The following is a 12749-nucleotide window of genomic DNA, read 5'->3' on the forward strand; positions in this document are numbered from 1 at the left end:
TTCAACAAGAACCAATATTTTGATCAGACAGAATGGGCATATTATAAGCGAGACGGAACAGTTCAAGTTCCTCGGTATTCGGATAGATAGTAAGCTGTTGTGGAAAGCCCGTGTTCAGGATCTTGTTTAGAAACTAAATGCTGCTTTATTTACCATTAGAACAGTATCTGAAATAAGTGACAGTTCAACACGAAAAATAGTCTACTTCGCATATTTTCACACGCCTATGTCGTATGGTATTATTTTTTTGGGTAATAATTCTGATTCAAAAAGGGTATTTTTGGCTCAAAAACAGGCTGTTAGAGCTATATGTGGTGTAAGCTCAAGAACCTCTTATCAACCCCTATTCAATAGTCTGGGAATTCTGATATTGCCCTCACAGAATATATTTTATTTAATGTCATTTGTTGTTAGCAATATTAGCTTATTCCCAAGAGTTAGCAGCTTTCACTCAGTTAATACTAGGCAGAAATCAAATCTGCATGTGGAATGCACTTCCATGACTCCTGTGCAGAAAGGAGTGCAGTATTCTGCTGCATCCATTTTCAATAAGCTACCACAAGATCTCAAAAATCTTAGCAGTAGTCCAAACACTTTTAAGTCTAAACTGAAGAGTTTCCTCATGGCTCACTCCTTCTATTCTGTTGAGGAGCTCCTGGAAGAGCTGAAAAATTAAGTAAATTCCAGTGTTACATTGTTGATTTTCTTTATTTAAACTTACGACTTGTCGCCTAAATATGTTTTTTATATTTCATTTTATCTGTTTCTACTATCATGTTATAATTTCATGTATTGACTCATTCCATGACCATGGAGACTTCTCCTCAATTTGGCCCCACAGAACAATAAATACAAAAATAAACAAAAATGCATAACCCATGTTTTGGAGGGAGAAACCTGGAAGCAAAGGGAGGCAGCCCATGCAGAGGCCCATCGGATGGCACCTTGGAGCCGGTGCTCATCAGATGCTACCGAGTGGAGCTGCACCAGATGCAAAAATCAACATATACTGCCAGGATAACCAGAGACCCAACAGAGGTTACAAGCCCGTTGATGGTTATAACGAAGAGTGTGACACTTAACACAGAACCCTGTGGGATACCATTCTCCTGAATCTGAGGGGTGCTGAGTGAAGTGCCAGCTCTAGCCCAGAAGAGACAATGGGATAAAAACTTGCAGATAAAAATTGAAAGACGGCCACAAAAGCCCCAGTTATGGAGGGTAGCTAAAATGTGATGGTGCCAAGCCATGTTGTGTGCCTTATGAAGGTCAAAATAGAAAGTGACGTGGTGCTGGCTGTTAGTAAATGCCTGTCGGATTGCTGTTTCCAATCTGAGTAAATAGGCAGTTGAAGATCGTCCTTCCCAGATGCCACATTGGTATGAGGACAGAAGGCCCCGAGATTCGAGTACCCAGCATAATCAGAAGCTAACTATCCTCTTGAGCTGTTTACAAAGTACGTTCATCAGGTTAATCGGGCCTTAGCTGTCGAGGAATGTTGGGTTCTTCCTGGGCTTACGGACAAAGATAACTATACTGCCCCATCATTGTGACAGGAAGACACCCGTGAGCCAAATGCGGTTGACCACCTTGAGTAGATGATGCCTGTAGGTAATGACATCCAAGTGTTGGATCATTTGGTTGTGCATGGAATCCAGGCCTGGAGCCATGTCATGTGAAGAGGCAAGAGCCTGCAAAAATGTCCTTTCAGTGAAGGATTCATTATGGGGGTCAGCTTCGTGGGGGTTGAAACAGAGGGGTCTGTTCAACTCTGTGTTTCTGCCAGAAAAAGGAAGCACGATAGGAATAGGACACTGAAGCTGTCGCAAGGTATGTCACGATTGTTCTGCGAGGACCAACGGATAAGTGTGCAGGGCACCCTGGAGGATAAGACCCTGGACAGTTGATTGTCGCTGGCAGCCCAGAAGGTTACAGAGCTTGGGCCAAACCTGCAATGAAGAAGCCTATGTCCCAAGGGAGGAAACATAGCACTCTCAGCATCCCTTTTTTCCTCTGCTTAATATGGGTAGTGATCTTTAACAAGGAGACACACTTAAAAGTGAGGAGACTGGTCTGTGAAGGGTGTCATTTAAATATTTGCAGTGCCCATCGGCAGTCCTAGACAGTAACTGCTATATCCTTGATCCACCATGGTAATGGTCCATGATGAGTGGGACTTGTGGATAGTGGGATAGCAGAGCCAGCAGCATGAAGAATAGTGGCAGAGATGCCCTGCATGATCGCATCAATGCCATTCGAGAGAGAGAGTTGCTGAAGTGCACAGCAAACACAAATAAAGGCCAATTGACCCTGCAGAAGTCCCAATATGGAGGCCTGCCTGCCTGGTGGTGGCAGGGGATGATAGAATCACAGGAAAGTGCTCACTGTCACAAATATCATCACTGGGTGACCAATGTGGGAAAGACACAAGAGCAGAACATGAGATGGTAAGATCAATAACAGTAAAGGTGCTGTAAGCGACAATTAAATGGGTAATGAATTAATGAGACAAATCAAAGTCTGTAATAAGCTGGTCAATTAATTAGAAGACCCCTACCATCTAGTTGAACCCCCCCCCCCCCTCCCGCGCCCCCCGACAGTGTGTGGAGTGCATTGAAGTCCTTGAGGAGGAGATATGGGGACGAGAGTTGCTGCATTAAAGTATACGGTTCAATGTAAGGAGGTGGCCTACCCGGCGAGCGATAAACACTGCACACAGTGATTGCTGGGGTTGTTTGCACTCTTAACTACTATTGCTCCCAGGTTCGTACAAGGGAGGATGCAGTCACTAATGACAATCAGTACAAACCAAAGGGCAGTCCCCTACAGATGCTATCCCAGGGCCTGCAAGGTTCTGACAGAATGCCCGATAACTACGAAACGTTGGAAAGTGGTCATCACGAAAGCGCATTCTTGAAGAGAAAGATAGAACACAGAATAGTAGGAAGCAAGTGTTTATATTTTCCACAGGTGACTATAATATCCATTGCAATTCTACTGGTTTATCATGTGGCAAGAGTCCAGGTGATACATAAAGAAGCTCAGGGGAGGTTATGTCACTCGGTCAGTAGTTGTCACCAACAAGGATGGGGTGACATCCATAAATCAGATGTAGAGTACGGTTGTGAGGGGGAAGATGGCACCTCCAGGGCCACCAGAGAGAGGGAGGCACTGGTGGTGCGGGCACCTAGGCCTGGGACATTGTTTCTTCTTCTGGAGGAGGACAGGGCACAGCGAGAGAGGAGTCTTCTGCAAGATCCCGAACAAAAAGAGAGTGAATGACCTCAGGGCGCACAGATGGTGTCTCTCATGGCCAAGTTGTGGTGGTAGGATTCCGGCCTAAGAGACACCCGGAAGGGGGAGGGGGAGAGGGGGGCAAGGGCCCCATCACCGATAGATGCCAAAGAAGGACACTTCTTCACCAGGGAGACAGGGAGAGGTAGCAGTTCCCAGAAGGGATGGCTTTGGAACTGGAGGAAAGAGGAAAGTGATGCTGACTGCTTTCTTGGATTCCCCCAGTGTGATACACCACAAGTTTGAGGTGCTGACTTTCGCTGAAACTGAGACAGTGGGACTCATTTCATCTGCTTTGGGGAAACCTGTTTTTCCGGTGTCAAAAGGAAGCAAACGCAAAAGGGTACAGGTGGGTCACTTAATTGTCGACAGTTTAAACATATGGTGAATGACGGTAAACCCTAGGGAAATGGCAGCAAGGGACAGGAATGGACACCAGGTGCAATCAAGTGTGTATGCCTGGACACCTGATTCACCATCTTTCAGACACTGAGAAAACAGGATGCAACCAATTGCAGACTATGGCACACATTGGAAAAATGATGCTTAGGTCTGGGCTCCAAGGTCATACTTGGGTCATTCCAGTGACTGGCAGAGAAGTTTGAGAAGACCAGCCTTGCACTTGGGACTTTCAATGAAGCTCACAATTTGCAGCATTGTTCTCAGAACTGATTGTGGTCCTGGGGTTCTGAGTTGACTAAAAGGATTGAATCAGAGACTTCCAAACTTCTGTGACAAGCTAAACTGCAACTTTCTGGACTCGCGTCATGGGTTGAGAACTATATGGTCCCCCTAAATAGGTCAGGTGTGCACTACACATGAGAGGCTGCTACTAAGGTAGGCAACTCACTATTCAACCAGAAATAATAGCTGTAGGAAACCAAGAAGTATCAGATCAAAGGAAATGCCTCCCACAGGTGAGACTATTAAAATCCTAATGGCAAACTGCCAAAGTGTTCAGAACAAAATGCCAAAGATTGAAGCACTCTTGACACTCATAAATACTAGGTATAGAAAGCTGGTTGACACCTGAAATTGATAGCAGCGAGATTTTTGGGAAAAATTTAAGTGTATATTGAAAGGATAGGAAAATGGGAAACTGAGTGGAGTATTTGTCGCAGTAGACAAGAAACTCAAATCACCAAGTTAGAAATTGAAACAAGACTCAGTATCAAGGGTGGACATAAAATGATAATTGGATCCTTATATTACCCACCACACTCATCTCCTGATGTAACTGAAAACTTTGGAGAAAACCTCAGCTCACTTGCACATAAGTTTCCCAATCATACTGCAATCACTGGTGGAGACTTAAATCATCCATCACCTAATAGGAAAAATTACAGTTTTCTTAGTGTGGGTGTGATAAGACATCCTGTGAAATGTTACTAAATGCCTTTGTTGAAAACTACGTAGAACTTATAATCAGATACTCCACTCATGATAGAAATATATTGGATGTAATGGTAACAAATAGCCCTGACCTCTTTGAGGATATCCACTTTGAAACTGGTATCAGTGACCACGATGCAGATGCGGCAATAATGATTACCAAAGTACATACGATATCTAAAACAAGCAGAAAAAAATGTATGTTTAGTGAACTAGATAAAACATCAGTAGTGCATATCTCAATGAGGAATTTTAAACTTTCAGTACTGGGTACGAGCATGTAGAGAGTCAAATTTAAAAGAATGGTTTACCATGCACTGGATACGTATGTACCCAAAAGAATAGTTAATAGAGGGAGGGAAACTCCTTGGTATATAATCACTGTACAAAAAGTGAAACAGAGATTACTGCTTTATACAAGTAAAACAAAGCCTAGGGATGTAGTTAGTGCAGAATGAAATGAAATCTGCCTGTCAAGAGAGCAATGCACAATGCCTTCAAATACTACCATAGCAGAATATTGTTAAATGATCTTTCACAGTACCCCAAGAAATTCTGGTCATCTGTAAAAACTGTTAGTGGCACCAAAGTTAGGGTCAATAGAAGCGTCCAATTCCACCACTCGGCTTTGAGCTGTGACTTAAGGCTGTTGTGGTGTGTGACGTCACGACGGCGAAGAATTTAGTTTGTGAGAGTGGCATGTTTGTAGGTGTCGTTATGATGTGATCGGTGGTGTTCTCTGGTGGTGTGTTTATGTGTTGTGTCTTAGGTGATGTTTTTGGTTTAGTTTGCGTGTGTGGCGTGTTTACAGGTGGTGTATTGTTGCAGTCAGTGGTTCTCTCTGGTGGTGTGTTTATGGGTAGCGTTTTATGCGGCGTGCGGGATTCATTTGTGTGGTAGCATTGCACATGTGTGGTTCAGCGGAATATTTTTCAGTGAGTTAAGGATTTTGGTTTTGTTATGTCGACGTTATTGTAGTTTTTTTATGTTTGCCGTGTGTGTTGTAGGTATGGATATGACTGACAAAGTCATGAAGTGTTCAGTGTGTCATGAAGAAATGAGGCTTACTAAAGTTCCGGCATCTCGGACCAAGGACAGCTATATGTAGAGATGTCACACGGATAACAGGTGAAGGGAAGTGTTCAATCTTTTTTGATTTTCAAGGTTTTTTTTTTTTAAGTGTGGTGGTGGTGTAAGTTTTGAGATTTATAGTGTGGTATCGGTTGTTTCTGTGGACCTATATAGATCAAGGGAATTGATCGATTCCAGTGGATTTTGCATGTAGTGGAATTTGGGAAGGTTGTGGGGTCTTGTTATTTTAATGTTTTTGGTCGTTTGGTGTAGTGGTGTGTGTTTATATTTAGTTTGTCCCCACCCAAAAACCCCCAATTTCCCCATTACTTTCATTATATTTTTGGAGGAATATCTGTTTGGTGGTTTTCAATCTATTTTCGTGTTTGTTGTCATATTTACGTGATGATGTCATAGGAGTGGTATGGGAGTTGTTGTGAATGGTCATTTCCGTCACAGTGGTGACGTAATTTGTCAAAGCAGAGGGGTGGAATCAGACGCTTCCAATATCCCAAAGTTAGTGTCCAGTCCCTAGCAAATGAAAAGGGAATTTTTTTTTAGAGTAGCAAAGCAAAAGCTGAAATGCTTAACTCTGTTTCCAATATCCATTTACAAAGGGAAGCCTAGAAGAATTGCCCCAATGTAATCCTCGGCCAACTGAAACGACGAATGAAATAAGTATCAGTGGTGCTGAGAAACAGCTGAAATAGTTAAAATTGAACAAAGCTCCAGGGCCCAATACCTGTTAGATTCTATACTGAATTAGCACCTCTTTCAACTGTAGTCTACCAGAGATGCCTCTAATAAACACCCGTGCCCAGTTCTCAGAAGAAAGCACAGGTCACATCCATCTACAAGAAGGGTAGAAGAAGTGATCCACAAACCTATCAATTTGTTGTATAAACTTAGAACATATTTTGAGCTCGAACGTAATGAGGTACCTTGAATAGAACGACCTCCACAATACCACCCAGCATGGATTCCGAATACACCGATCACATGAAACCCAACTTGCACTTTTCTCACATGACATACTGAAAGCTTTGAATCATGGCAACCAGGTAGAAGCAATGTTCTTCAATTTCCGAAAAGCATTTGACTCAGTAACATACCTACGCTTATTGTCAAAAGTACGATAATATGGGGGTGTCAAGTGAAATTTATGACTGGATTTTGATAAGAAGGACAAAACACCATGTTAATCTTGTTGGAGGGTCATCAGTAGATGTAAAAGTAACTTCGGGCGTGCCCCAGGGAAGTGTGTTGGGACCCTTGCTATTCATGTTCGATATTAATGACCTTGTAGACAATATTAAAAGTAGCTTCAGACAGAATAATCTGCCAAAATTTGCTGCTGTTAGATTTAAAAAAAAAAAAAAAAAAAAAAAAAAAATGGAGGAGGTTTAACTTTAGAAAGGCTGAATGATCGAGATTTGCATATTTACTGGTTGCCAAAGTGTCATCTATGGAACCAACACTAGAACAGTGCAACAACTACCAAAATATCTATACATCGTGATCGTCAAAAATCTTACGTTCCTAGGCTTACATGATATCAGACAGCATTCAGCAACTTATTTACAGAAAACCCTTTCAGTGAAACAACTACAGAAACAGGAAACAAACCCATTTTCTCTATAAGAGAGTCAAAAATGGAAAAATGGATTAAAACAATAGAAAACCTGGATCCAAAAAGAGACAGTTATAACACTTGGAGACTTCTGTGCCACATGTGCATTGATCCAACTGAGATCACTAAACACACCAAAATATTGCCAGCAACCAAATAGCACACCAGCTACTGCTAAATGGCAAGCCCAGCCATAAATCCAAAAAACCAAAACTTTGAAGATGTGAGGAAGATGAGAATAATAACTTTTCACTTCCATTCACAATAGATGAATTACAGAAAGCTATTAAACAGAGTAAAAATGGTGAGTCAGTTGGTTTGGACGATTTACAAACTAAGCAAATCAAGCACTTTGGATTAGCAACAAAGGAATGGATTCTCCAACTCTTCAATAAATGTGTTTATAGATGTCAAATTCCAAAGATATGGCAGAAGAGTCAAGTAATTGCTATACTGAAACCAGGTAAAGAATAGTCCAAAGAATTTTAGACCAATCACATTACTGTGTCACCTTTACAAACTGCTGAAGATTGTGACTTTAAACCAACTCTCACATTTTATTATTGATACCTTGCTTATATCGCAGCAAGCTGGATTCTGCCCTGGTAAAAGCTGCACAGGACAATTACTCAGTCTTACACAGTTTTAGAAGATGACTTTAAAGCCCGTAAGGTGACAGGAGTGGTATTCATGGACTTGACAGCAGCGTGCGACACAATCAACCACCAATTACTATTAAAAAGGTCTACAACCTCACCAAGGATTTCAGCCTCACCAGGCTTAACGCCAATCTTCTACAGAATCGAAGATTCTTTATTAACCTCCAAGGACAGCACAGCTGATGGACGCTACATAAAATACCCTTCATCAGGGAAGTGTGTTGGCTCCAGCTCTGTACAATATATATAGTAATGACCAATCTATATAGTCTCCAACTGCAGGAGTTTCTTGTATGGTGATCTCAATCTGGCAACCCAAAGCTCAAACTGTGATTCAATAGAAATCACCCTAAAGAATGGTCTTGAAGATCTGTCAAAATATTACAGAATAAACCAACTTAAATCAAAACCATCAAAGACACAAGTGTGTGCTTCCAGTCTGAGAAATAGGGAAACCACCCACAAGAAAGACTGAATGGTCTGGCTTGAATTGGAACACTGTGACACTCCAAAATACCTAGGAATAACACTCAACAGATCACTAACATTCAAAACACATTGCATGAATTTCAAATTGAAAGTCTCCACCAGACCAATGTAGTGAGAGAACTGGTCAGGTCACAGTGAAGCAGCCAAGCTGAAATGATCCAAATTTCTGCAATGGCATTATGCTACTCCACTGCAGAGTATACTTGCCCTGTTTGGTATAAGTCAACACATACCAAACAGGTGGACATTGCCCTAAATGAAACATGCAGAATTATAACAGGCTGTTTGAAGTCAACTACAGTTGATTGGCTCTACCACCTTGCAGGAACTGCACCACCTCCTGTTCGAAGAAAAAGTAGCAGCAAACCGGGAAAGAATTAAACTGAAACATGAAACAATGCATCCCATGCATGGGTAACAACCCTATGCACAATGACTAAGGTCAAGAAAAAGTTTCCTCAGAACATCAGAGAAACTAACAACCACTGATGAAGAAGCCAGGTTGCAACTATGGAGGGCTGAGACATCCCACCTTCCTGGTTGGAAAAGATTTTCAGAATCTTTACCCTCTGGTCACAGTGAGAATGGACCAACCTGGAAGTCCTTGAATACGCTGAGGTCAGGTGTGAGCAGAACACAGACTAACCTGGCAAAATCGGGATACATTAAAGGAAACAAAACTCAATGTGACTGTAGGAAAGAACAGACTGTTCAACATACATTTCAGTGTCAACTGTGTCCTGCCAACTGTACAGAAGATTATCTTCACCAACAGAAAATGCACTGCAAATGGCCAAATTTTGGTCAGAGATTATATAAACTGTGTTGACCTGTCAATAATTGTATAAACAGTGTTTTTATGTATGAATGTTTCTGAGATGAGAATAATAATAATAATAATAATAATAATAATAATAATAATAATAATAATAGACTTTTTGCAGATGATGCAGTTATCTGTAATGAAGTATTATCTCAAATAAACTGCATAAATATTCAGTCAGATCTTGACAAGATTTCTAAATGTTGCAAATATCAGCAACTTGCTGTAAAAGTTCAGCAACGTAGAAATATGTACTCACTAAACGAAAAAATGTTGTACCCATTTACTAGGCCTATAATATCAATGAGTCATTGTTGGAATCAACCAACTCATACAAATACCTGAGTGTAACACTTTGTAGGGACCTGAAATGTATTGATCACCATAGGTAGTAAACTTCAGTTTATTGACAGAATACTGAGGAACTGCAATCAGTCCACAATGGAGATTGTTTACAAAGTACTTGTGCAACCAGTTCTTGGATATTGCTGAAGTGTGTGAGAACCATATCAGATAAGACTAATAAAGGATATTGAACATAATGCAGAAAAGGGCAGCACACATGGTCAGATGTTTGTTTAATCTCTGGGAGACCATCACAGAGATACTAAAGGAACTGAATTGGAAGACTCTTGAATGTAGACATAATCTGTCCCAAGATAGTCTATTAAAAGTTTCAAATACAGGCTTCAAATAATGTGTCTAGAAATACACTATGATTCCCTATGTATCACTCACATAGGAATCGTCAGGACAAGAAATATTATAATAATTACTGCATGAACAGTGGCATTCAATCAATCATTCTTCCCACACTCCATACATGAATGAAATGGAAAGAAATACTAACTGATACAATGGAATGTATCCTCTACCATGCACCTCACTGTGTTTTGTAGATTGTTTATGTAGATTTCAACATGGAGTTCATTATCTGTTATGTGCGTTCCACTGGTTTTTATTCACATTTGCTGTGAATACTTCGCGGTTGATCACCAGTATTTTAACAGTAATCTCTGGGGGCCATTTCTTAGGATCTTATAGTAGGCCTAACACTTCTGTCTCGGACATAAATATTACTTTTATTTTCTTGGTCAACAAATTTCTTGATAGCAAAAAGAAGAAATCAAGACAGACAAGACATCAGAATAGAAAGCCACTAACCAATCTGATAAAAATATACAATTTCACCTACTGTAGTGGTGGACTAACAGCGAGCAAAGTCTGTCCAGTATAAAGTGTGACACATGAGTAATGGGGCCTTATAGCTGCACTAAGCAGATAGTTAAAGATGCAACAATTTCCAGATCACAATGAAATACTATTACTCTTTCACCCACCAGATGCAAGACACTAGTACACATAATTTTAAATACTTCTTCCTGCAGTATGAAAATGGTGCAATTGTTATTTGGGCTTCTCATACAAACCCTACCTACGGTACTGAGAAAAATAACGCATCTACCGGTTAACTAACGCATCAAATCTTAAAAGCAAATTTGAAACACACTAATTTTATGTTTCCATTCTTAAAGCTAAGAAATTAATGTCCTCATGTATTAAATAAAAATGTTACATAGCTTGTATTTGTGGTCATTGTGTACATGGTATAACATAAATGATAGTGATTCTACTTAAAATTAAAGCATAAAACTATATGATAAGATGCCAAGTACGTCTACAATATGGCAGTGACTAAATGGTACTCGCTCTGTCACAAAATATATGTGACACAGTGAGTACATAAAAGAGAAACACTGCCACGCAAATTCTGAATGGAAACAGAATAAACTTAAGTAATGCCTATGCCAACAATTTGTGGCAATGCAGTTTGTTAATTTATGAGGGAAACTAGAAAATCAGCTCTTCACAGTGTAAATGAATTAGAAATAAGGCTATTTATGACAAAACAGCGAATTCTTATTTAAAAAACAATCTGATGTTCAGAAAGGCAATGATGGATTAAAAAAACCGTAAGAGTAATAAAAACTTACTCTGATATTCCTTACTGATGTCCGGAAAAAGACTGAAGTTTTCACTGCTGTCGTCGTCGTCTGTATCAGACATTATGAGGGCTCTTAAAACCTACAGAAAAAGAAAAGATAGTCATTTCTCGTACTCATACGCGTTGTAAGCTATAATACAGTATTTTATTGGTCCCCTTGTATCTTCTTCTGTTGATAAAGAGAGAGATACATGACATCAACATTTTAACCTACAACTGTTCGATATCGTGTAACAATTTTGTATAACCTACGTAAAATTGAAACTTTTAGTACGGCACAACAGTTTTATTCAATATCAAAGTTTATGCAAAAGGTCAGAGTATCTATACATTCGGCTCTATTAGTTCACGAAAACATACGTATCTGTCAATAACAAAAGCTAAAAACACAACACCACATACATATTCCCATATCTCGCGCGCTTAGTTATGGCTTGCTTTCCCACGCTGCCAACATACCAAGTACCAACCCTGTATCACAAAATCATAATTTCGTCTGTACTACTCAGTAAGTATAGTTTAACTGTGATGCAGTCACGTATATGCTAAAATTATCAGAATAGTTTGTTTCATATATCTCGGACCTGTGTTAAGCAATACGGCGACTAACGAGTTTATCTGTTTCTTGTCCACATTCCATTTAAAGGTAACTTTATAGAGTAAACACAGACGTGTAAATATCAACAAAAACATCGTGTTCGTAATTATACTATGATGGTTAAATCGAAGATTTAATGCTTTCAGGCGCTAAATCACAATAAAAGTGTACTATGGCACTCAAATCGAGCAAAATTTACAGAAGAAAATGCTCGTATCAAATAGTAGTATTGTTCTATACGTTTTCTTTCCATTTAGCGTCACAGGTGCAGTCTCCTAAGGCGCCAGGTCATCGTATAGTGTCTGTGTTAAGGCCCGTCCACACGCAACGATCTGTCTGCGCACATGACAGATCGTTGCGTGTAGACAGAAGATTTGCACTAACCTGAGGTGTGTGCAAACCTGGAAGTTGGAGTTGCAGGTTTGAGCGAAACCTCTCAAATTTGTGGGTTCAAACCACATCTGCGCAGACAAGTTGGAGCGTGTGAACAGGAGATCGCCGCAAATCTAGCGCGAAACAGCTGTTTGCTCAGTCTAGTGTTTGTATTTGTGCGCACAGGGCATTAAAATGGCTGATACTCGTAAGTGTTCTCGAGAGTTTGTAAGTGAATTCATTGAAATATACAGAAACCACCCATGTTTGTGGAAGATTAAAAGTAAAGAATATAGTGACCGAGAAAAAAAGACAGCAGCATACAATGCTTTAATTGAAAAATTGCGGGCAGTTGACGCCTCGGCAAGCAGAGAATAAAAAAAATAATTTCGTTCTGAACTGGCGAAATTATTTGC

The 12749-nt window shown here is 40.2% G+C and overlaps 1 protein-coding gene across 6 annotated transcripts in view; it reads right to left on the bottom strand.

Moving 5' to 3' along the window:
• LOC126284188 (uncharacterized protein CG4449) overlaps positions 1–12295 on the bottom strand; it is a 131784-nt gene extending 119489 nt beyond the window's left edge. Inside the window, exons 1-2 of one of the 6 annotated variants that reach the window (XM_049982940.1) lie at positions 12202–12295; positions 11353–11443 (exon numbers count right to left, since the gene is read on the bottom strand). In XM_049982940.1, the coding sequence (XP_049838897.1) occupies positions 11353–11425 (73 nt within the window). In that variant the 5' untranslated portion in view covers positions 11426–11443; positions 12202–12295. Of the gene's footprint in view, positions 1–4778; positions 4864–11352; positions 11533–11615; positions 11908–12201 lie in introns of those variants that run through there. The other 5 variants (XM_049982938.1, XM_049982935.1, XM_049982936.1 and 2 more) reach the window with 5 other exon arrangements.
• Positions 12296–12749: the final 454 nt, after the last annotated feature.

Source organism: Schistocerca gregaria, chromosome 8, assembly GCF_023897955.1.
Source record: "Schistocerca gregaria isolate iqSchGreg1 chromosome 8, iqSchGreg1.2, whole genome shotgun sequence".
In the NCBI taxonomy this organism is placed as follows: domain Eukaryota; kingdom Metazoa; phylum Arthropoda; class Insecta; order Orthoptera; family Acrididae; genus Schistocerca; species Schistocerca gregaria.